We start from the raw sequence: 22,800 nt of genomic DNA, 5'->3' as shown, positions 1-22,800 counted from the left end.
CAGAACGCCATTGTATGCATCGTTCGCCCACAGGCCTACGTGTGTTCGAAGCACACCATCGCCATACCGCTCTGCACAATCAGCTGCGAAGGTTCTTCGAGAATGTCAATAGTAGCTGAGCAAATGCTCTGGAACTGCTCGACGATACACATGTGTCGTTGTGGGCTTCGTGACCGATGTGGGAAGAGCACCCATTATGTTGTCGAGCGCCCCGGCTGCTGCCCACGCGGTTCGCATAGATAACGCCTCCGTTGATGACGCCGAGAAGAACGACACCCGCGAGCGCGATGTGCCCCTTGGGTGGGCCAAGACAAGAGCTGGTGCTTCGGAACAGCGGACATCGCTTAACAGTGATGTCGAGGGCGTACCGCACAGATAGTGTGTCTTGACTATGTATATACGTGGCTTCGGGTCGGAGGAGCCGTCAAGCGGTACACGCGAGTCACATCGAGGCGCAGCGTAGCATCGCTAGCTACACGCGAACAATGCAGTGAGCGCTCTCTGGAATTAGAACAAGGATTGTCAAGAAAGCACCACAGGCCACGCGACGCCGACGCGCGTCCCAATGTCCGAAGTCCGACATGACAACGACCGACTGACCTGCAATAACAATGCTGCACATGGCAAACAGCGCCGAGTGCTTCGCTTCTTGTCTCTCCGCGTGGTCGTCTCCTTTTCGTCTGGGGCAGTTCAAGCCAATTGATGGGCGCACCGTCGACCGCCTTTGCACCGGAGAATCATGCATCATGCGGAATAGCGGATTTCTCATATTTGCAGCACGCGCCGCGAGATCGACGTCCGTTTTTCTTGTCACCGAGCCTACGATTTTGAGTGAAGAGACATGTAGAACTCATCGCGGTCATTTAGCTGTCGAATCAATCACAGATGCAGAGTTAGAGGTAGACGAGGTGGCGTGGACCAAACTGAGACGTCGATCGATCGAGCTATTTTCTCGGATGCAGCCCCGCCGCTCCCGCGTTCCTCCTGCTTCCTCTTTCTTGCATCGGCTAGGAGCGCTAGCGTGTAGCAGCTGCAATTCGGACATACGCGTTATCTCTTTCGCAGCTGTCACAGGAGGACACCTTCGATGTTCTGCACATGGATAATTTATCGCGCGACCACGACCCATAGCCTCGAACTGACAGTGATGGCCACCTGATGGTCCACTCGTCATTACCCTCATCCATTGTAGAATACAGCAGTGGCGCGTGGTATCCGCTGACGTGAAAGAATCCCTTCGTTGCGCACACGGGAGTGAGAATCCGCCCACGACGCGCCCAAATCCTCGGGCCGCTCTAAAAGCTTCTCTCAATTGACTCTGCAATTGCTTTCTAGGGATCCATGACATTCATTCATCGTAACCAACAGGAAGGTAATGCTGGCTCGCTTGCTGCTGCTGCAGCCGACCTATCATACGCTTTCGCATCTGAAGTCTCGGTATTCACCTCGCTTGCCGTCCACCATCACGGCCATTCTCAGCTACTTTGTCCGGGTCTGCTTCCGACATGTCGGCATAATGGCTTCGAATGCGATGTGCACCAGGGTGATGAACTTATTAGGTGATATTGCTGCATTCTTGCGGCACACCATACGACTGGAACTGCTGTTCTGGATCTGCGTCCTCTCGCTCGGAATGGCACGTCTCTTGGCCGTTGCAGTATCGGCTGCCTCTCGAGCACACGACCGCATGAACGTTCGCATGGCGTTCCGGATCGCCCATCGAGGCAACCGGTCTGGAGAAGCATCAATCGCAGGGTGGATGGGCCTGAAGGACCTATCACAGTTCGTGCACCTCATGCCGCCCCTCTGGCTAGTCCCACACCGTCCTGGTACATCCGCCCCTCCCGGCAACGCCGCATGCTGCCCTGCCAGCGTGCCAGGAAACGGCACCATGTGTATCCTCCCTGCTGGTGGTTCTCGGAGAATCCTACGCACGACAGCCCTGGCAGCATCATCAATCCTCGCTATTTGCTCATCTGTGCTTCGACGCGGTATAAAAAGCGAGTGAGCAGAGGTCTGCACTCATCCTCCAGGACACCTCTGCGCAGCCGACCACTCCCACCATGGCATTCGGCCCGTCTCTCCTCGCTACGCTCGTGCTCGCCCTCGCGGTGGCGGCGAACCCGCTCCAAGCGCGCGACGGCAAGGTGTCGTTGCCGATCGTCAGGCGCACGAACACGACCGGCATCGCGAATGTGCTCCAGCGCGACCAGGCGCGGGCGCAGTTCCTCAAGAATCGCGGACAGGCGAACGTGCAGGGCCGTGCGGGCAGCGTGACTGCGACCAATGAGGCCGAGGACTACGTCGTCAGCGTAGGTGTTCATCATGCGGGCGTCCGGACATATGTTGACGTCGATCATGATCGTACAGGTTGGTGTGGGCTCACCTGCCACATACTGTGAGCGCCACATTCACCGCCGTTGATTGATTGTGGTCTCTAACCATCATATGCGGCAGACTCACTGATTGTCGACACGGGGTCCTCAAACACGTGGGTCGGCGCTGATAAGGCGTATGTCAAGACATCAACCAGTGAGAACACCGGTGACAGCGTGGTACGCATCACTTGGCGTCTCCACGCGGACGCAGGGAGTCTCATCTCGATTCGCAGTCGGTCAGCTATGGCTCTGGCTCGTTCTCCGGCGAGGAGTATGTGGACACCCTCACCCTTGGAGATGACTTGACGATCACGGGTCAGTCCATCGGCGTTGCGAGCAGCTCGCAAGGTTTTGACGGCGTGGACGGCATTCTTGGGTGAGTCTATTGGGCGCGAAGCACAGAAGGTCGCGCTGAACAAGTCACTCCCCCGCTCCCCCCAGTATCGGCCCTACTGTTCTGACCGAGGACACCGTCAGCAACACCGACGAAGTGCCGACCGGTAATTGTTGATCCTCGCATGTTATTTGGACAAGTACTGAGTGAGACCTAACCAGTCACCGACAACCTGTACGCGCAAGGCACCATCTCCGAGTATCTTGTTTCCGTGTCTTTCGAGCCTACCACCTCCGAGTCCGATACGAACGGCGAGCTCACCTTCGGCGGAACCGACTCCTCGAAGTACACCGGCTCTATCAGCTACGTGTGAGTATCGTGTATGCGTCGCCCGTTGATGTCGCTGATTTGCCTACGTTCCATCCAGTCCTCTGACCACTACGAGCCCAGCGTCCTACTACTGGGGCATTGACGAGTCGATCACGTACGGTTCCGGCACGACGATCTTGTCTGAGACCGCCGGCATTGTCGACACCGGCACGACCCTCATCCTGATTGCCAGCAGTGCGTACTTCTATGCCGTCGACGGCGCATACTCGTGCTGATTCGCGATTTGGTTAGATGCGTACAGCAAGTACCAGAAGGCGACCAGCGCGACAGAGGATGAGGATACAGGCCTCTTGCGGCTGACAACCTCGGAGTACAACAACCTCGAGAACCTGTACTTCAACATCGGCGACGTGCGCTGATTCCCTCGTCTCCCTTTCTTCTTACTCATCTGATGCCGTTGTTCCAGAACTCCTACACGCTGACCCCGAACGCGCAGATCTGGCCGGTACGTTCCCTCTTTTACATCTGGGCGAAGTCTTGAGATTCCTAATGACGAGCACAGCGGTCGCTCAACTCCGCCATTGGCGGCAGTAGCGACTACGTCTACCTCATCGTCAACTCGATCGGCACGCCATCGGGCGAGGGCCTCGACTTCATCAACGGGTACGCCTTCCTGGAGCGCTACTACTCCGTGTTCGACACGGGCAATTCGCAAGTTGGTTTCGCGACCACGTCCTACACGGATGCGACCACCAACTGAGGATGTCGCGTCTCGGGATGGATTGGTGTGAAGGACAGCGTGGCTGTGCTCTGTGTCGTCTTGAAAGAAGTCTCCGCTCCAATTGTAACATAGTCGATGCTTGTGGAGTTTACAGTTGGCGTATACCCCTCAGTTACGCACATCTTTGCATGAAACGACAAAAAGTGGTCTTGCTGTCGTATCGTGATTCGTCGTTCGCCTCAGTCGCGGTCACGTGGAGCGTTGGGGGGTTTGAATACGATTCATATCCTGTGTCTTGTACCTAAGACAGATGGCCGCCAGTAATGGTTGCCACAGTGGTGGGCGCAATAGTGTGGTCGTGTGCAGAATAGACGTGGACCGGGTCAAACTGCGGTACTGTACATGATCATCACGGTGCACGACTCATTTGAACTAATAAGTTCATCCTGTGGCTTGAAGCTTAGTTCCGGTGCCAAAGGCCCGATACTAGAACCACCATGCGCAACCGCTACAGTGCGACAGCGTAGAGGCGCACATTCCCTCCCTTGCATTTTAAAACAGTTCTGCGGCGTCATCATTGGTACGGAAATGGTTGAGCACCAACCTCGACCACGGCGGGTGGGCGCTTGACTCTCTCGGGCTTGATACTATCGAACAGCAGGACAGCATAACTGACGGATGTCATGACACCGTCCCGTCCCGTCTCATCTCGCTTCGGATCGTTCCTCTAATGCCTTGTCTCTGTTCGTCTTGCTTACTAAATCTCGAAATTGTCCTACAGAGCCTGTCAAGTGAACTATTCGAAACGGCTCAAATGTTGATACTAATGTTCTGCATGCTTCTTCACTTCTAGGTGCATCTAAAGTCCTGCTGTTCACAGACATCTCGCTCTGTGGAACATGGAGTCCCCGAAAAGCGCGCAGGTGAGCCGCGAAGCGATCATTTTCTAGGCATTGAAGGCTAATCTACACCACATAAAAGTTCATCGCAACTCAGCGCAATATTCCCGATGAGCGAGGATAGCGCACTTTGCTGGTACCTGTACAGTCTTCGTGTTCAGGGTCTCTTTGACAACAGCCTGAGGCTGTGTTGCGTCCCGAGCGCCTGCCATGTTGCGGCCAGTTCTGCTATTCAGCTCACCTCCTCGCATCAGACGGGTTGAAGTTGAACAGGAACAGAGACAATACCGTCTGTCATGTCAGCTACACATCATTGTGTGCCTTCGAGTGCAATGATATCATGATAAAAGGAGTGCGAAATGGACCTCATTGCTCACCATTCCATCCCGCATTTCCTCGCTCACATTCCTGCCATGGCACTCAGCTCCACTTTCCTTTCGCTCGTTTTCCTTACCCTCACTGTGGCTGGGAATCTTATCCAAGTGCGCAATGGGGCGATATCGATTCCGATGGTGAAGCAGATGAATACGACCGGGATTGTCAAGACCGTCGAGCGAGACCAGGCGCGCGCAAAATACCTGAAAGGCTCAGGAAAATACCAGGTCCATAGTCGCGCAAGCTCTAGCAGCGTCTCGGCGACTAGCGATAGCCTCCGTTATGTCGTAAACGTGCGTTGTACCTGCCTCACGTGAACATGTATCACTCACATCATGTTGACCATCTTGCGATCAGGTCGGCGTCGGCTCGCCTGCGACATACTGTGAGGAGGATGCTAAGCCATCACCGTACGATTATGTCTAATGGCACTTTCTGTCATCCCAGACTCGCTGTTGATCGATACTGGGTCTTCAAACGCCGTGGTCGGTGTCAACAAAGCCTACGTCGCGACTTCTACCAGTGTCGATACAGGCGATCAAGTGGTAATTGAGACTTTCCTGGTGTGTGCTTGAATAGATCTCACTGATCATTGCTACAGGAGGTCCAATACGGTTCTGGAGCTTTCATCGGGGAGGAATACAATGACACTGTCACATTGGGCAACCTGGTCATCTCACAGCAATCAATCGCCGTCCCCTCTTATGCAGAGGGATTCACTGACATGGATGGCATACTGGGGTAAGGTGACGGTCACCTCCTGTATTTGACAAAGCACTGAACGGTTGTGCGAATCAGTGTTGGGCCGACCGACTTGACGGAGGACACCGTTACAAACATGAACACGGTGCCTACGGGTAACATCTCCTTTTGACAATCTGCACAACGCCTGCTGATAGGGGATGTTCTGTCAGTGACGGACAACTTGTATTCCCAAGGCCTCATATCCGAGTACCTTATGGCCCTCTCCTTTGAACCCGCAACGTCCGACTCTGACAGCAATGGCGAGCTGACATTCGGCGGTACTGATTCATCCAAATACACTGGAAGCATTAATTACGTGTACGCGTGCACATTTAATATCCCGAAGCCTATTCGGTGCTGAACGTTTTTCTACAAGCCCTCTCACAACCACCTCACCGTCATCTACGTTCTGGGGCATCGATCAGTCGATCACCTATGGATCTTCCAACACCGAAATTCTGACATCCACTGCAGGAGTTGTCGATTCTGGCACGACGCTCACCCTCATCGCTTCCGGTATATTGCCCAAGCTTCAATCTTGCAGCCGTTCAATAGCTCACGTCTCCATCTATAGATGCATTCAGTCGCTATCAGCAAGCTACCGGTGCAGTACAGGACGAAAACACCGGCCTGCTGCGCATCACCGCTGATCAATACGATCAGCTCGAGAGCCTCTACTTCAACATTGGCGGAGTAAGCATCCTCGCAATACAAGCATCATCAATGATCTGACTTGTCCTGCCAATCCGTATAGCAAATCTATGAGTTTACTGCGAACGCTCAGATCTGGCCCGTAAGTGTTGTCACTCATCAACGCTGCCAGCTCGGCCCGCTGACAGTAATTCTCTTGTCTCATGTAGAGATCGTTGAACAGCGCTATCGGCGGCAGCAGCGATAACATCTATCTGGTTGTCACCGACATCGGCTCGGATACGGGCTCAGGCATGGACTTCATCAATGGGCTCACTTTCCTTGAGCGGTTTTACTCCGTCTTTGATACGGGCAACTCCCGCGTGGGCTTTGCCAGCACATCTTACACGAATGCAACCACCAACTAACCTGGATCCTTTTCTGGCCGATATTGATGGATTTCTTCTGGATGTGGTGATTTTATATCTTAGTTCACTCGTTGATCACAGTGGTTCCGGTACCTCTTGCTGCCCTTTCAATGTCCTTCCTTGGCATCAACTCGCTACATCGACTGCTCTATTGTACTAGATGGCCCACCTCTGTAATCATAAATGTCTTATATCCACCAGATGACGGATGCGATCCATGCGATTTGTCTTCTCATCAGGTTGAATGGACCACAAGTTTACGGACGGTCGTCATATCGTGGCTTGGTCGATGGAAAGTGCGCGCTTACAGTGCCCAGAACAGCCGCATCCTAACTAACGCAGGACACCTGAGACAGAAAGTCTAATCACTGAGCTACAATCTGATGATACATCCGCCGGTTGTCGTTATGCTGACGCAAGAACAGGAGAGATCACAACACAGTCCATATCCGCACGAAAGTACTAGCCTAGATTCCCAAGCCAAATCGCTCTGCACCAGGAATAACCAAGTGAGCAATCAGTCAAGCTGATCGGCCCATCCACCTGGAATATTACCTCCATGGTCGCCGTCGCTCGAGCTCGATCGGCGATGACCATCATGAGTTCGATTGCTGCTAGAGCCAGCTTGACTGTGGTCCCCATCGTTGCTCTCATGATGATGACTGTGGCTGCCACTAGCAAGTGAGAATAAGTGACTCAGGAACCCTCCGTGGTGATGCGGGCCGCTATGATTCGGTGATGAAGGGTTTGATTGCGAGGCACCGGGACTTCGACTTCTGGAACTATTGAAGCCGTTGCCTGAACCAGAGCCATTATTGGAAGAAGGTCCCCCTGGAGGTCTGGAGCCTGGAGCCTGGTGCTCCGGTTGGGGAATAAGTTGGTACCTGGTAGTCTATTAACTCGTGGTGTGGGTATTTCATCAGAGCGGGACGTACCGGCAAACGGGACATGTCCCGCTGGATTTGAGCCAAGGCATTATACAAGGTTCGTGGAAAGGATGCTTGCAAGGCAGGGTTACAATGATTTGCTCATCGGGGTCCTCAGTGCCAAGTTGAAACTGCTCTTTGCAAACGGCGCAATCTTTCTCCAACAGGGGCGCTGCAAGTGACATCTCAGCTACGACAACAACCAGATAATGCAGCAGCATCTGCCAGCATTCAACCCACATCCTTCCTCTAGTATCTCTCTTGGTAAATTCTTCATGATCTCCTCAGTAGCAGGGACTGGTGCGTTAGCGTTCGAATTCTCCATAATTTGCGTGATGATCTGATCCAATGCTGTCATCTGGAGTTCAGCCACGTCGACGCTATGCTATAACATGTTATGCGCTTACCCTCCTGGTTGAACACATAGTCGCCCCATCTGCCATTCTCTGCGCCTTCTGGCGTACCGAACAGGCCTCCAAACAAGTCATTAACTGAACCAGGATTCCGTTGACCGGGCCGATTGGCCAGCATCGCAAGGAGGTACTGTGCCATGAGCGCTCCATTGATTGCGTCGCCGCCGCCTTGTCGACTCGGCCCGCCAGAGACGAATCTTCATAATTCGCTAGAATCACGCATAGATTGCCATATGGAGACGATTCGGCTTACTCTGCATAGGAGGGTCCTCCTGCCCCAGGACGTCCTCCAATAATAGTTGTTGTTTGGTATCCTGGCCTCCTATCTATCCTGATTGTGAAAGGGCCGCCACCCTGCACATGACATGAGGTATGGCGGTGGCGCGCAGAGGAGCACAACGAACCGTGCTCGAGCCATTTGAGCTCGCACGTGGACCTTCCGACTGCGATCTCTGTGAAGCTGGACCAGAACCGTCGCCCGTCTGGGCGTTGGACATACCACCTTGCAGTATCGTTCGTAGACCGGCTATGCGGAGCCCGAGGGATCAGGCCCTCTGATTGAGCTCTGCAGTAGACGCGACGTACCGAGCATACCATTTATATTCTGGGGCAAGGCATCGTCCTCGAATCCATCGTGAACGTGGTCAAACTCTCGAGGGTCGTCTGCTGGATTGTCTAGCTGCAACCGCATTGCGTCCACGTGAGCGCCAGCACGATCCGATTCAAGATGGCGTACGCACCTTCTCAACGAATGTCCCATTACATGATGCGCAATGAGGATCTGGGACCTGCGCGATGGTCACTCGAGCTCGCTTTGACTCGGCTGAGCGTACTAACCATGAGCGGGCGCATCTCCGCATGACACTGTGCACTGCTCAGCGGTATGTAAGCCGAAGGAGGAGCAACGAGCATACCTCGTGACAAAACCACATTGGCTCTCTTCCTGACATTGTTACTGGACGTACAGTGTGCGCTGGGCGCTGCGGTCGAGGACGAAGTTGGTGGTGGCGGATGAACAAGTTGTGATCAGAATGACGCTTACCTCGCGATGATAACCCTCCGCCACCGAGCACAAATAGCCCACAACAACGCGCCTCCAGTCGTGCCACAGCAATTGAATGCGGAACACGCCCGACGACGTGTATCGCAATTTTGCCACGAGTCCAGCATGGCCGACTACGATTACGACGATGAGGAAGGCGTGGACGTCTTCTACATGATCCTGGGCTTTGTGACCGTTGGCGTCTGGCTTGTTATTCACCGCTACCGGTCTATCCTCAACCGAGCAGTACCGTTCCACCAACCTGCACCGCCTGTACGCTTCGCCTCCATTCTAATAGACTCCCTCGCATGACCTCGACCGCTGCAGGAGATAGGGCCTCGCTTCGAGGCACACAGGATACCAAACCCTAGTCTCGAATCGCATTTGGTTCACGAAGACCTGCGGCCTGCTTTCACGCTCCCTGGACGGAAGTACATCACGAGCTACGACCCGGCTACCTCGTACCATCTAGCCACAATACTTGCGGATAGCCATGAGGAGATATCGCAGAAAATTGGCCGCGCCGTGGAAGCTCAAAGGGTTTGGAAGAGGACCGACTTTCGAGACCGTAGACGTGTCATGAAGAGCCTGAAGAAATGGCTCGTGGACAACCAGGAAGTCTGTGCAAAAGTCGCGTGTAGGGATACTGGGAAGACAAGTACGTGATAATACTCTCATTATATATCATTCTCTGCTGACGCCCAATTAGTGCTTGACGCTGCTCTCGGAGAGGTGCTCACGACATGCTCCAAGCTGGACTGGCTGATCAACCATGGTGAACGGTACTTGCGTCCGGATTCAAGGCACAACAACTTCCTCATGTTTTACAAGAGTTCATACGTCTTCTATGAGCCGCTCGGCGTAGTGGCCGCCATCGTGTCCTGGAACTATCGTCAGTCGACATATGTGTCCTTCCGTTGCATTCGATGTGTGCTCATTGTGATACAGCGCTGCACAATGCTTGGTCACCCATCATTGCTGCATTGTTTGCCGGAAATGCTGTTGTACTGAAGTGCTCCGAACAGGTAATTTGGTCATCCCGGTGGTTCGTTGGTACCATTCAGGAGTGCCTGCGTGCGTGCGGACACGATCCAGGGCTTGTCCAAGTGAGCTATGCAATGTATTACGTACAATTGAGATAGTGACTCAAATATTCTGTTAGCTCGTATGCTGCTATCCTGAAGAAGCAGAAGCGCTGATCAAATCCGAGCTCATCAAGCACATCACCTTTATCGGCTCAGAGACTGTTGGACGCAAGGTATTTATGCGTTGCTTCCTTCACGATTACTATGATAGCCATGTGATAGGTCGCTATGGCCGCTACGGTGCATCTTACGCCGGTCACATTGGAGCTCGGAGGAAAAGATCCAGCAGTCATTCTACCCCATACCAACCTTGAGCAATACATCAGTCTCTGGATGCGCGGAGTATAGTGCGCTTCTCTTGGGCTTCTCTTACGCACTGACCTCCTCATATCCATTCACAGCCAGAACGCCGGTCAGAACTGCATTGGCATCGAGCGGCTGATCGTGCATAGCTCGCAGCACGACCGGCTGCATGAAATGATGTGGGAGCGTGTGGATAAACTCCGGCTGGGCACCGCACTGGCAAATCCGAACGATGGATTCTCGCCGGAGGTGGACATGGGCGCGATGATTTCTGGGCAGCGCGCAGAGGACACGGCGGGCGTAGTGCAGCTTGCATTTGATGCAGGATTAGACGTGAAGGGCGGGGAACAGCACTTGCATCCGCTTTGGGAGAATGGGTCCTACTTCTTGCCTACTGTGATTGCGAACGCGGATCCGGAGTCTGAGCTTGCACAACGGGAGCGTAAGGGATTTTCAGTACTTCTGTATGCCGAATCGCTGATTGTTGCACTGGATGTTACGAAAGTATTCGCACCGGTGGCGCTCCTGATAAAGTACGAGACAATCGAGGAAGCAATCGCTATCGCGAACGGCACGCGGTACGGCCTCGGAGCAAGTGTATTCGGACCTGACCAAGAGAAATGCCTTAAGGTCGCGAAAGAACTCGAGTGCGGCATGGTTGCTATCAATGACTTCGGAGTGTTCTATGTGCGTATCATCAGAACGCCGTATTCTGTGCCTCTATACACTCGCGTACTAATTTTACTCGCTCCTGCAGCTAAAGTACGTACTTCTTCTATTGGTAGGTGCAATAAAGAATTCATTTCAGAGTGTGGCAGTCAAGACCTGCCGTTCGGCGGATTCAAAGCGAGCGGTTACGGGAGGTTTGGTGCGTGTGGTGCCTGATTGATGAGCTGCCACTGACGGACGAACGTGCGAACTGACCTCATGGCGTTGACATTGTCAGGTGGACCGGAGGGGCTGCGGGCGCTCACAAACCCGAAGGCGATAGTGGTGGATCGGTTTGCATGGCTCGTGCAGACGAGTATACCCAGGGTAGTGGACTATCCGATACCAAGCGTCAGGGCGAGCTGGTGCGTGCCGCTTTCCTGTTTGACGCCTATGACTGCAGGCGCGCTGAGCGACCCTTGTAGGGATTTCATCAGCGGATTGGTTGGCTTTGTATACGGCGATGGGTGGAGGTTGCGGATAGATTCCTTGAAAAGGCTCATACAGGCAGTGCGCAGGTAGTGCCCATGTCCGTCTCTGCCACTTTCGTTGGGCGCCGGAGCACCGGCGCCGGTACACGGTACGAACGTGCTGTATATATCCGTCAATCTAATACGACTGCTTTTGTTTTCGGACGACGCATCGCTGTTCACGAGCCCCGGTGCGTTCCATTGCATTGAATCTGTCACGTTGCGTACAGAAGCGTCACAGGGATTTTACCGCCCTCGGAGTGGCGACTAATGGGGCCGTCGTGGTGTCACGTATCGTGCCGCGCATGAAGCTGACGTTGTGTTACTGCGCAGCAGTAGTCGAACGTTCGCGGAGGCATCGCACATGGCTGGCGGCGTCTTTATTATGTGCGTACAGTTCAGCCTCGTGCTATCGAGTCCATAGGAAACGTTGCTCCCGACAGCACACGCGCTGCATACATTCGATCTGTTCTCGGTCTCGAAACACCCTCGAACAACTAGATCTCCGCGAACCTTTTCCCAGACACGCGTCAGAACGATCGCTGGCTTGCTTTATCTATATCAGTCGACATCGCATGGAAGACTTGGGCAAGAGAGCATGGGGCACTTCTCATCCATGCGCAGCCCTTGCCCCTTCTCGGCCCTCGTTGCCATACACTGCACGAGCTCGCACGCCCACGCGTGTCGCGCTTCGGCGATTACTCGCGCGTATCCAGTGCTTATCTTTGCACCGAAGTCTGCACAGGACTGACGGAATCTTCTCCATATGCAGCTGTTCGCCAGCAGCCGGCTGCGGTTATAGCATGTCTGCTCGTCCCCGCATATCAGAAGAAGAAGAAGCTGGTGGGCGACGTATTTAAGGCCCCAACGGCTGTGAATCTGCGTCTACCCCCCCCCCCTTTTTCCTTCTCTCGCGTACTTGAGGTCCCATACGACTGAGAGACGGACTTGAAGAACAAGATGCTGGTAATGCTATTGCTCGCGCTCTCAGGCGCGGCTGCCGCGCGCAGGAAAATGCAGCCACTTACGCTCAACGTGCTTGACCCCGAGGTCAGCTCCGAGTGCGGGATCGACTTGCCTGTGTCGTGCCAGAACACGACTGTACAATCGGATTACTGCTGCTTCGAGGCGAACGTACGTGTCCACTGCCGCCTCTGACTTGCGCGCGAGCTTCGGCTCATGTCCGACGTTGTAGGGTCTGATCCAGATGGTGCAGGTGGGCCGCGGGAAAGATCTGCGAGTATGATGTCATACTGAGCGATAAGTGAAGCTGTGGGATACCGATCCTTCGACTGGCCCGGAGAATAGTTGGACGATCCACGGTATGCGCTTTGTGGCCTGAGTGTTTTCGAAAGCTTGCTGAGCGGATGCATGTGCAGGTCTCTGGCCGAACTAGTGCGCTTCAACTTCCCTCACTAATCGCGGGTGCAATGACGTACTGACGGGGCATGATGCAGCTGTGATGGCTCCTACCCCGAGGACTGTGACTCCTCGCGCGACTACGACGATATCTCGACGGTGCGTGCTCGGCCGCGACACCTTTCTTCTCGTGATCCTTGGTGGTCGTCGAGTGTGGTGGTGTCCGCATGGCGCTGACGCCTGCCACATCCACCATTCACAAACAATGCCGCTAAACATGATGTTATGTTCGTCCACAGCTTCTCGAGGATCAGGGCGCGACCTCCACGTTGGATTATATGAACACCGTGCGTTCTCCACGTTGTCTCGATCCGCTTCTTTCCTGACGCAGTGTCGTGCTCTGCATACCTTGCACTGATACTCTCACTGTCGCCTGCTGCAACTGCGAAAATCCTCATTGTTGAATATTATACCATAACAATGGCCGTTTCTTTTGATCATGGCTTGGTGCCAAGCCAGTACTGGCTGAGCGACGATGAGTCGAACGAGGACTTTTGGCAGGTGAGCGAGAATCCTTGACGTGGTCGTCTTTTTCTCGCCAGAATCTGATGGCACTTATCTACAGCACGAATGGGACACGCATGGAACGTGCTATACTACGCTACAGACATCTTGCTTCCCAAGCGGAAGTCCCACTGGCATTGATGTACGTAGTCTCCTCACACCGATCTGTGGCGAAGGTGGGCTGAAATGCAGGCGCGATAGGCTGTGACGTTCTTCGAGAGGGTTGTTAGCTTGTTCCAGGTGCTTTCGATTACTTTGCCTTTTGGCGCGCACACGATACTCAACGGCGTTGCTCGATTTCGCTTAGAATCTAACGACATACACGTGGCTCGAGGAAGGTGGCGTCACGCCGTCCGATTCCACGACCTACAGCCTCGATGATCTGCAGAGCGCCATCCAGAGTGCTTATGGAGTGCGTGCGCCCTGCTTATATGTATAGGTCGCTTAACTAACGACGGTGTCATCCAGTACACGGCGTCTTTCGACTGCGATGACGGCGAGCTATACCAGATAGAGTACTGGTTCAACCTGCAGGGCTCGTTGATTGATGGAGAATTCATTCCTATCGGTTAGTCCTGCAGCATCTCGTGCAGCGTCACGGGACACTGACGTGATCTTTCGTAGACGCGTACGAAGCGGGCTCATGCAAGAGGAGCGGCATCCAATACTTGGAAAAGTCGAATAATGATGACGATGGGGACGATGACGATGACGATGACGACGGAAGCTACTCGACCAATGGCCGGTAAGCAGCGGAGGGCTTGTTTCGGTTGCGAAAACCGGGACGGGTGGCTGACATGTTCAGTGTTTCCCGCTCTGAACTATAGGACGGTATCCGTGCGAGAATACGGACACTCGGCGCTCTCGTTATTGCATGCTGTACTTAAGGTGATGTTGCAGATGTAGAAAGATCGGCGGTCGTTCCAAAGTAATAGGAATTATTGTAACATGCATGGATGGGTCTAAAGGGAAAGTTGGTGCCACACATGCCGCTTTATGTACAGACGGTACAGATTCAACGTACGCGCGAATGGTCATATCACACGACTGGGCCACCGAACTCGTCCGGAATATCGTCACTCCCATATTGCCGCCTGTCCAGTAGTTTCATGAGGAATAGCTACCTTATGTGTTTGTAAGCCTTGGGAGCACTTACTGCATCAGATGGTCAGTCTCATTGGACCGTGGAAGTGTGACCTGCGCCTACCTGAATGGTAATATCATCGAGCATCCGCCTACATGCACCAGATGAGGAACGATCTGTCCCACGATGTGTAGATGTACTCACTGCAAATGGGTGAGCATCTGATAGCTGTGCATAAAGCAGAGACATAGTACCTCGTCAGCAGCATTCTGCTTCATCTTGCTGACAGCACTAGCAATCTTCTCCTTGAAGGACTGCATCATGCCATCGCCCGAACTGCGGCTATTCTGGTCGCTTTCAGTGCCTGCACCGTTTCCGGGCTGAGATTGCGATTGCAGCCCCTCGGAGCGGGATATGTCCTTGTGCGGCTGAGCGTGGTATGCCATTAGTAGTAGTATAGTAGCGCCTGGTAAGAGCAATGGGCACGCACGTTGCTCGGGTGGACAAGATTGTCTGCCATTCTTCAGAATACAGAAGTTTGGTGGAAGTCAAATGCGCAGCGAGGAGGACGATGAGCTTGGGTTGAAAGAAAGGTAGATGACATGACATCCACGACGAACTAATACCTCGTTGATCTACAGCTCAAAGATCTGCAGCTGTCATACAACATCAATGAATGAGGTCATGCAATCAGGACATCGGCAGAGGAGACTTCATAGGTGTGAAGAGGTCATTGTTGGCGCGTTCGCGATCACCGAAATGGAAAGCTGGCCTCTTGTTTTGGAAGCAGTTTCATCACAGGTCGATGGCGTGAGGCTCAACTACGGGCATGGCAGATTGATGTACATAGAGCAGGCACAGTATGATTTACATAACACTTTACAAGAAGGAAATCAGAGCGAGGACACGGAAGGAGGACAAGTACAAAGGACATAGCTACAAATCTCTATTCTGTTGTGGAATGAAGGAGGGCGATGATGCAATCATGAAGATGCAGATGATGGAATCAATGCTCCCGAATCAGGCTTTTCATCATCAATCGTGCATGGATGCTGGCGCTATCGCAATTCTGGAGCTCAGATGAGCCCTAACGATGAACCAGGTGAAGCAAGATTGCGAACCATGTGCTTTTCTTTTTAAGTTTCATAGGCATATTGGTCGGGCTGACATCCTATCATGAATACGCGCGAGCCCGACTGGTCGTAGAACGACCCTGATGAGAGCGCAGAACTCCCAGCTACGGGCCTCCTCCGCGGTTCCTGCTCGGCAGCCTTGATCAGATCCTGCGCCGCGACGCCCTGCAGCGGGCGCGCGGAGCGCGTCCTGGGCGGGGGATTGTCGTCTATGAAGAACGAGCAGTCGAACATGACCGTGTTGTTCGGGCCCTTGGATGCGTTCAACTCGTCGAAGAAGTGCTCCAGCTCTCGCTCGCTGATGTCCAGGACGCTTCCAGTGCTCCCGTCTTCCAAGGTCACCTCCTCGCCGCGGTCGACGGGAAGGATGGCGTTGACCGGTTTACCGTCGGTGACGGGGTAGCGCACGCCACGGCCTGCGAAGAAGAGATAAATGGGATCGCCTGGTTTGATGTTGTCATTGTCACGGAGGTGCGTGTAGAGCGCATCGAGGATGCGGGCGCGGGTGGCGTCCTCGTCAAGAAGTAGGACGATTTGCTCTGAAGGGACATGCAAGTCACGGAGGAGGTAGGTCTCGATGTTGCGTGCGTCCGTGACGGCGCGGCTCAACCAAGGCGCGTAGCGGTACTTATCTACGCCAATGAGGACAGCCCATGGCTGTGGAATAGAGTCTACAGCGCGGGCCGCATTCTGAAAAACGAATTTGCGAACGGTGTGGGCTTGAATGTGGCAGGAGAATGTAACGAATGGTACATACAGATGTTCTGGTGGTTTGGGAGGACATGACTTGCAATGTTGGAAAGCCTGCGAGTGAGACTAATGAACGGACTAGGTTTCAGAACGCCTTAAATATCGTGGATAACCGGACACGCTGAGTATTCGAGAAGGCTAGTTCCCCGCTGAAGATCGAAGGAGAGCGTATATCGGGGCCCTGTCACAATGGATAATCAGGATACAACCTATGATAGTAATATGAACACGAACACACAGCTTTCCGTACCTTGTCCAGTGAGCACTCTGATGATGGATGGAACAAAGCCAGTGAGGCCGACTTGATCATCGCCACTGACGTGTTTAGATCATCACGTGGACGGCGCTTACTCCAGCCACAATCGCGTCACCTGGTATTAACAAATGCATGCCTATCCGTAAACTGATTCTCTAGGAAACTCATATAGAGTAGCATTACACATTATAATAGTGTACGTCCCAGCCCAAAAGTGAGAAAACAAAACGTAGGAGCTGGAAGGTTTTGTCTCATTAAGTGAGGTGTGTGTCACACAAACCGTAAACGGGCTGCCAGGGGGACCAAGTACTGTATACTATTTGAAGCTCAGCAAGATCCAGCACAGCACATACCCGATCGCTTGTCTGCACGTTGCAGACGCTTGCATACTATACGTTTGAATCTATTTTCGATTATCCTCTCTGGAACGAGGATCTATCAACCTTAGGAAGCAGGAAGACATCCAATATCATCATATACTACTAGTCGAAGATTTGGCTGCCTCCGCGACGAAGTATCTGGGGAAGTTGCATGTTCTTTGGCTTCGTCTTGGCACTGCACGTATCTTGATTGTTTGAAACGTGCGAGGACTGAGTACTGAGGCCTGAGGCCCCAAAGCTTTGTAAGTCGATGCTTCAGTGTCGTGTTGACTAGATGGCTAATGATCATGTTGTATTCCTCCCCTTTTGCAGCGCGTGCAGCACTGTTCTGCTCAACAGTACAGCTGGTCATTCAACTCGCCTCACAGTATGTCTAGCTCCCGAGCAGAATCTCAAGCTTCTCAGTTCGGCCGGAGACGATCCAACACCGTCACTTCGCAGTACAAGCCTCCGTCCGTGTCCGCAACGCCGCTCAGGCTTGGCGACTCCAAGACGCTCACAACCTGGGTGCACGATCCAAAAGACTCGCCAAATGTGCAGCTGAATCACTCGTGGTGGCCAGGGGTTGCAGAGGGCGATGTGATCCGAGTCTCAACATCTGCGATCGGGAGCTCGTCCGGGTTTCTGTTCAGTGTGCAGAAGGATGAAGGGAACATGAAGCCTCAGTTGCAAGTATGTTGATTCATATGACCTTTGGGATCCAGTGCGAAGTTACAACTGTAACATTGTAAGGTGTCCGTCCCTAGGCCAGTTGCTGACCAGTTCGGTCTGCGAAACAATGGAGAGGTCACCTTGACGAAGGTACCGCTCTCTGTTTCCTGTCGCTACCATGCAGCTATAGAAAGGCGGCTCGTCAGATCGACAAGTCGAAGTACTCCGCCGAGTACATCGAGCTCACGTTCCAAGACCAATACTTGGGACGCAATGAAATGTGGAGATTAAGCTCCCATCTGGTCGGCCAGTGCACATATGTAGAACAGGAGATCTCCTTCATCGGAGTGATCGCCGCCAAGATACAAGCAATCTACATTGGTGGCAAAAAGGTATGCATGCCAAAAAGGACATATTCCGCTAAGATGATGGAGCGCAAATAGGTACCATCAGCATACATCACCTCCTCCACGAAAGCCATCTATCGCTCACTCTCCGCAAAAGTGACAATCTTCATCCAAGTCTGCCGCGAGCTCTGGGAGTTCGCCGGCGACGGCGAGCGGTACAATGAGAAGATCGTGCACTCCTTCCTCCCGACGCTGTTCAACAAGTGGCGCGAAGCGGGCACGAATCATATCGTGACCATCGTGCTCATCTCGCGCGTGTTCTACGATCCATCCGAGGTCGATTACGCCGCGGGCCCGCTGCGGCAGGACGAGGACGGGCGCTGGTACAAAGATTTCTACAAGGTCGTCACTGACCTCGAGGTACTGTACGACTGGAAGCCGACCCTCGTCGGGTTGAAGAACTCGTTCTGGGCATTTCAGCAGGACATCCTGCTCACGCACCACTACCATCGGCCCACCGTCAACTCGCGTGAGCCGGGCCACGCGCGCCTTGTCGGGCAGCTCTCGTATGCGCACGACGGTCCGCTGTTGGAAGCGCTCAACCTGGGGCTCAATCCCACCGAGACGCATTACATTGACCGGTCGCTCTCGCTCACCGGGTCCTTGACCGTTGTGATCACACCTGGCACGGGCTACTACCGCATCTCGAAGCGGCTTCTGCGACTCACGACGACCCGCTTGCTGGACCAGGGCTTCGGTGTTGAGCTCGTCTGTCTCACGAAGCCGCCCCTGCACCAGAGCCCGATATTCTCCTTTCAGGGTGTAGAGCCTGACGTACGTATGGGCGCTGCAGGGTTGATCGGCTCTCGTGCGCTCGACCCACTCTGGGGTGGCGATGAGGAGCTGCAGGCAGCTGGGAGGCAGAAGACTCTGTTCTGGTGGGAGCCTTTCTGGATGGCTACGTCTTTCTGGGACAAGCAGATGGATCATCCGTTCAGGACAGATAGGTATATCAGTCAGCTCCTCCTGTAGTGGCATATCGATGCTGATCACTAGATTACCAGGTTCGTCGCTCGAGCGAAAATGCATGAAATCGAGATGCTAGGATTGCTGGATAATGACGTGCTATCGAACATCGAAATCCCATTCCTCCCTCCGCCGATGTCATCTTCCACATATTCAGATGCATCAGGGAGCGCATGTATCTCTAAGGAGGATGCAGATGCCTTCGACTCCGAGATATTCGCACCGATACCGGAAACCCAGCACATTCCTCCAAATCGTGGCTCCATCGCTTCGTCAGGGAGCGGCTCGGGCATTGCTGCGTTGCTGCGACACGACAGCAGCCTGAAGCGTACGTCATCAGGTCGCAACTCGGAGGCCTCGATTTGGTCGTTGCACGATCTGCAGGAGGAGGCTGCCCAGCCGGTTCAGATGCCTGCAGATTTATCTGCGTCTGATGCAGAGCAAAAGGTACTACTGGCGGCCTCGGCCGGGCTCAGCAGCTCGCCATCACAGGCGTCGATCCTGTCGAATCGTTCAGGGCATTCGTTGAAGAGTGTGCGTTCTACCGCATCGTCTAGTAAGCGCCGATCCAAGCAGAAGCCTTCGGCGGCAACTTCCTCAACCAGATCTCCCTTCATGCCGTCTTGGCTGTTTAATCCGTTCAAGAGCGGGCCAAGCCAGCCTCAGACGACTCCAGTGTCTGGTACCTCAACACGCGGTGCCTCTATCTCTCCGAGATCGGAAGCACAGCCACCACGTTCGGTCATGGCTGCGAGTACTCCGACGGCCGTGCGCACTCCGCAGGTGCGCTCCCCACAAGTGACGATCAGGACCATATCGTCCCGCCGAGATGCTGATGAAGAAACAGTGGTATCACATCCGGCGGTCTCTCAAATACGGTCGCCGATCAGTACCTCTCCGCGCGACAGTTTGGTTATGCCGAGGCGCAGAATGATTGACAAGACCACGTCGAGCGCAATGTCCGTCGGACCGTCATATCACGCGGTCCAGACGAATCCTTGCAAGCCTTCCTCGCGCGTCTCCTATATGCAGTGGTCGCTGGCGCGCAGGTGGCAGCACATGTTCCCAGAACCGTTCTCCAAGCATGAGATCAAATGGAAGGCGATGAAGACACCGGGCTGTCTCCCGCTTACGATAGAGTACTTCCCACCTATGTCCGAGCTGGAGGCGGCATACGACATGACATTTTACGATTTCGTCGTGGACCCGCCGGAGATGCGTTCCTTCCTCGTCCGTCCGCCGTCTGTGAGCGGTACTGCGGACGAGGTGCGCGGCGCATGGGCGCTTGCTGTGATGCGGGGGATGGTTGCATCGCGTCTCGCCCAAGGGTTCCAATTCGTCTCGCGGCCAAGCAGGCCGGCACCTCACGAGATGGATGTTCCAGAGGTGCTTCGACGTACCAGGTCCTACGTTGCTGAAGATGATGCGACTCCCAAGCCGACTGGTGTTTCGGATGTGCTGAAGTCCCCACACGATCCCATATATCTGAGCATGAGCAACGAGATCCATCGCATTGCATATCGCGGGGATTCTATCCAGGTTCGGCGGTACGTGCGGCGGATGCCACAGGTACAGCCCTTTCAATATCAATGCTTGATATGGCCCAAACTCGGCGTTGGTTACACCGAGCTTTCGACCTCTTTCATCTCGCATGGATTGGAGGGTTACGGATGGAACCGGTAGGCTCATGCATTTGCTCAGTCATAGAATTGTGCTAATCAGTGCATATACTTCCAGACTTGACATGTTAGTGGCAGGCTACGAAACGCAATTCAACGAATCGATTCGCTACTGGCGAACTCGGTTTGTGGTAATCCCAACTGACGAGCCACCCTCCACAAATGTAGGCCCAGCAGGGGAAAAGCTGAATGACGAGGAGGTGCGCTTGTTGGGGATGGACAAACTAGCTGAACTATTCTCCAAGGCGCGATGGTGTCCGCCGGAAGAAAAGGGAAGACCGACTCCTCCAGTTCGCTTCATTACCACAGATATGGAACCGGTGGCATGCATCCTCGATGAGTCACTAATCGCACAGCTGGACGAGATCCATGCAAAAGGACCTCTGCGAAAAAAGACGAAGAGCGAGAGAGATATCGCGGATATGTCGTTGGCTGCTATCGCGAAGGCAATGCGTGAGGAAGAGGGTGTCCCCATCAAGGAGCATAGGTGGCATGGCAGAAAGTATCCAAACTCCTTCCTAGGATCCGACTTTGTTTCGTGGCTTGTACGCGAGTTTCGCGATATCTCCTCCAGAGAGCAAGGCGTGGATGTGGGGAACAAGTTGCAGGAGCGTGGCCTCTTTGAACATTGCAGAGGAGCTCATGGGTTCCTGGACGGGTGCGTCGCCTGTTTTGCTGATATGGGCTGTCCTAACCGTTCAACAGTCATTACTTTTACGCATTGAAAGGCGAATACCTCGTCCCTATGACTCCTCGAGGCGGATGGTTCCGCTCTTCTCGTCAAGCGCCAGGTGATGATTCTGGTCCACGAACGGGCTTCTACCCAGGAAGTGGTGGCTCCTCCATCAAGAAAACCAAGAAGCGTCTCATCATGAGCCAGAGCATGGTCATTGACATTGACCCAAACAAGGTGCATATCTCGCTACCATACAATGGATCTCACTCACTGTCCTTCCACAGCGGAGCGACCAGGCCGAGTCTGTCATCCTTCACCACGACATCATCCACAATCCTGCGACTTGTTTCCACTTCGAGCTGCAATGGCTCGGTACTACTGCTCGTTGTATCGACGACCTTCTGCGACAGTGGAGCCGGACGATAGAGCGGTACGGCCTAAAGCTCGTCGAAGCCTATGTCACGCAGATCTGCGACATCAGGGATCGAAATCCATTCCAATCATGCTTCCCCATCTCAATCGCCCTACCGCCGCCAATCGTGCCTGATCTAGATAAGCGAGTTGCAGATGGAGTTCAGGCCAAGTTTTATTTCGAATATGCAATGCTCCGCAAGCATGGCTTCGTCCTCGACATCGAGGCTGCCGCTCTGTATCCAGAGCAAGTGGACGTTGTGTATTCCTATCGCCGCGCACCTTTCAAGTACTCACAATGGGTGCATCGATCTGGCGTAGCGTTCGTGCAAGTCCTAGGGAACGGCCAGGGGTTCCTGTTCTTGACCAATCGACTCATGGCTCCTGGCAGAATCGGCTCGGCTCTGAAACATCAGAGGCCAGCAGCGGCTGCCGAGGCGATACGCATGAGGCTTGAACAATTTTGTTCGAATAAGGAGGCGTTACTCCGGTTTTATGACAATGAGCTCGCTCAATTAGACCATGCTCTGGAGGAGCCACCTCCTCTTAGTATATAGGCATTCTGCGGCCAATACATAATATGTCAGCCCTTGAAGCGCGAGTTTGCATGACTCAAATGCGCTCTGTTTAAGCAGACAGCCTGCACATTCTGAGGCTTCTCGTAGTCGCAGAATGTCCATCTCGGCCTATGACTCCTA

The 22,800-nt window shown here is 53.7% G+C and overlaps 10 protein-coding genes across 10 annotated transcripts; 7 read left to right on the top strand and 3 right to left on the bottom strand.

Moving 5' to 3' along the window:
* Window positions 1-79: 79 nt before the first annotated feature.
* Window positions 80-1,187, bottom strand: LAESUDRAFT_712757 (uncharacterized protein; the record flags this gene model as incomplete). The annotated part of the gene is made up of 5 exons (XM_040906919.1): window positions 80-343; window positions 402-472; window positions 601-819; window positions 906-1,030; window positions 1,144-1,187. The coding sequence occupies 5 exons, from the start codon at window positions 1,185-1,187 to the stop codon at window positions 80-82; spliced, it is 723 nt and encodes a 240-aa protein (XP_040766424.1).
* A 94-nt stretch (window positions 1,188-1,281) lies between these two features.
* Window positions 1,282-2,427, top strand: LAESUDRAFT_49493 (uncharacterized protein). The gene is made up of 2 exons (XM_040902682.1): window positions 1,282-2,312; window positions 2,371-2,427. The coding sequence occupies exon 1, from the start codon at window positions 1,376-1,378 to the stop codon at window positions 2,006-2,008; it is 633 nt and encodes a 210-aa protein (XP_040766423.1). The 5' UTR covers window positions 1,282-1,375; the 3' UTR covers window positions 2,009-2,312; window positions 2,371-2,427.
* Window positions 2,359-3,869, top strand: LAESUDRAFT_696889 (acid protease; the record flags this gene model as incomplete). The annotated part of the gene is made up of 9 exons (XM_040906285.1): window positions 2,359-2,398; window positions 2,458-2,555; window positions 2,612-2,754; window positions 2,820-2,878; window positions 2,934-3,081; window positions 3,140-3,276; window positions 3,334-3,452; window positions 3,509-3,547; window positions 3,605-3,869. The coding sequence occupies 9 exons, from the start codon at window positions 2,359-2,361 to the stop codon at window positions 3,800-3,802; spliced, it is 981 nt and encodes a 326-aa protein (XP_040766422.1). The 3' UTR covers window positions 3,803-3,869.
* A 1,206-nt stretch (window positions 3,870-5,075) lies between these two features.
* Window positions 5,076-6,839, top strand: LAESUDRAFT_757398 (aspartic proteinase precursor; the record flags this gene model as incomplete). The annotated part of the gene is made up of 10 exons (XM_040912293.1): window positions 5,076-5,330; window positions 5,395-5,422; window positions 5,485-5,582; window positions 5,639-5,778; window positions 5,836-5,894; window positions 5,952-6,099; window positions 6,158-6,297; window positions 6,356-6,474; window positions 6,536-6,574; window positions 6,642-6,839. The coding sequence occupies 10 exons, from the start codon at window positions 5,076-5,078 to the stop codon at window positions 6,837-6,839; spliced, it is 1,224 nt and encodes a 407-aa protein (XP_040766421.1).
* Window positions 6,840-7,047: 208 nt separating this feature from the next.
* On the bottom strand, window positions 7,048-9,191 carry LAESUDRAFT_723587 (uncharacterized protein). The gene is made up of 10 exons (XM_040908442.1): window positions 9,093-9,191; window positions 9,016-9,042; window positions 8,919-8,966; window positions 8,764-8,857; window positions 8,583-8,704; window positions 8,432-8,532; window positions 8,173-8,375; window positions 8,006-8,116; window positions 7,775-7,937; window positions 7,048-7,723 (listed from the first exon to the last, which is right to left on the bottom strand). Exons 1-10 carry the CDS (start codon window positions 9,126-9,128, stop codon window positions 7,357-7,359), a joined length of 1,272 nt encoding a protein of 423 aa, XP_040766420.1. The 5' UTR covers window positions 9,129-9,191; the 3' UTR covers window positions 7,048-7,356.
* Window positions 9,192-9,313: 122 nt separating this feature from the next.
* On the top strand, window positions 9,314-11,838 carry LAESUDRAFT_696880 (meiotic sister-chromatid recombination aldehyde dehydrogenase; the record flags this gene model as incomplete). The annotated part of the gene is made up of 12 exons (XM_040906284.1): window positions 9,314-9,493; window positions 9,548-9,878; window positions 9,930-10,112; window positions 10,169-10,326; window positions 10,383-10,478; window positions 10,528-10,652; window positions 10,707-11,050; window positions 11,114-11,295; window positions 11,366-11,370; window positions 11,427-11,476; window positions 11,555-11,681; window positions 11,742-11,838. Exons 1-12 carry the CDS (start codon window positions 9,347-9,349, stop codon window positions 11,836-11,838), a joined length of 1,845 nt encoding a protein of 614 aa, XP_040766419.1. The 5' UTR covers window positions 9,314-9,346.
* A 192-nt stretch (window positions 11,839-12,030) lies between these two features.
* LAESUDRAFT_49257 (uncharacterized protein) lies at window positions 12,031-12,744 on the top strand. Its single transcript, XM_040902670.1, has one exon. It carries the CDS (start codon window positions 12,092-12,094, stop codon window positions 12,644-12,646), a length of 555 nt encoding a protein of 184 aa, XP_040766418.1. The 5' UTR covers window positions 12,031-12,091; the 3' UTR covers window positions 12,647-12,744.
* Window positions 12,745-12,800: 56 nt separating this feature from the next.
* On the top strand, window positions 12,801-14,458 carry LAESUDRAFT_648255 (ribonuclease T2; the record flags this gene model as incomplete). Its single annotated transcript, XM_040904099.1, has 12 exons — window positions 12,801-12,920; window positions 12,982-13,002; window positions 13,057-13,108; window positions 13,166-13,181; window positions 13,244-13,304; window positions 13,445-13,492; window positions 13,665-13,706; window positions 13,771-13,851; window positions 13,911-13,949; window positions 14,017-14,121; window positions 14,178-14,277; window positions 14,334-14,458. 12 exons carry the CDS (start codon window positions 12,801-12,803, stop codon window positions 14,456-14,458), a joined length of 810 nt encoding a protein of 269 aa, XP_040766417.1.
* Window positions 14,459-15,731: 1,273 nt separating this feature from the next.
* LAESUDRAFT_723583 (uncharacterized protein) lies at window positions 15,732-16,825 on the bottom strand. The gene is made up of 2 exons (XM_040908441.1): window positions 16,684-16,825; window positions 15,732-16,616 (listed from the first exon to the last, which is right to left on the bottom strand). The coding sequence occupies exons 1-2, from the start codon at window positions 16,708-16,710 to the stop codon at window positions 15,930-15,932; spliced, it is 714 nt and encodes a 237-aa protein (XP_040766416.1). The 5' UTR covers window positions 16,711-16,825; the 3' UTR covers window positions 15,732-15,929.
* A 690-nt stretch (window positions 16,826-17,515) lies between these two features.
* LAESUDRAFT_48935 (uncharacterized protein) lies at window positions 17,516-22,753 on the top strand. Its single transcript, XM_040902662.1, has 9 exons — window positions 17,516-17,554; window positions 17,625-17,984; window positions 18,045-18,113; window positions 18,170-18,355; window positions 18,407-19,317; window positions 19,375-21,015; window positions 21,074-21,673; window positions 21,721-21,925; window positions 21,976-22,753. The coding sequence occupies exons 2-9, from the start codon at window positions 17,682-17,684 to the stop codon at window positions 22,657-22,659; spliced, it is 4,599 nt and encodes a 1,532-aa protein (XP_040766415.1). The 5' UTR covers window positions 17,516-17,554; window positions 17,625-17,681; the 3' UTR covers window positions 22,660-22,753.
* Window positions 22,754-22,800: the final 47 nt, after the last annotated feature.

The sequence above is a fragment of the Laetiporus sulphureus genome (assembly GCF_001632365.1).
Source record: "Laetiporus sulphureus 93-53 unplaced genomic scaffold LAESUscaffold_10, whole genome shotgun sequence".
Lineage (NCBI taxonomy): Eukaryota > Fungi > Basidiomycota > Agaricomycetes > Polyporales > Laetiporaceae > Laetiporus > Laetiporus sulphureus.
This window is presented reverse-complemented; position numbering and strand designations above follow the sequence as displayed.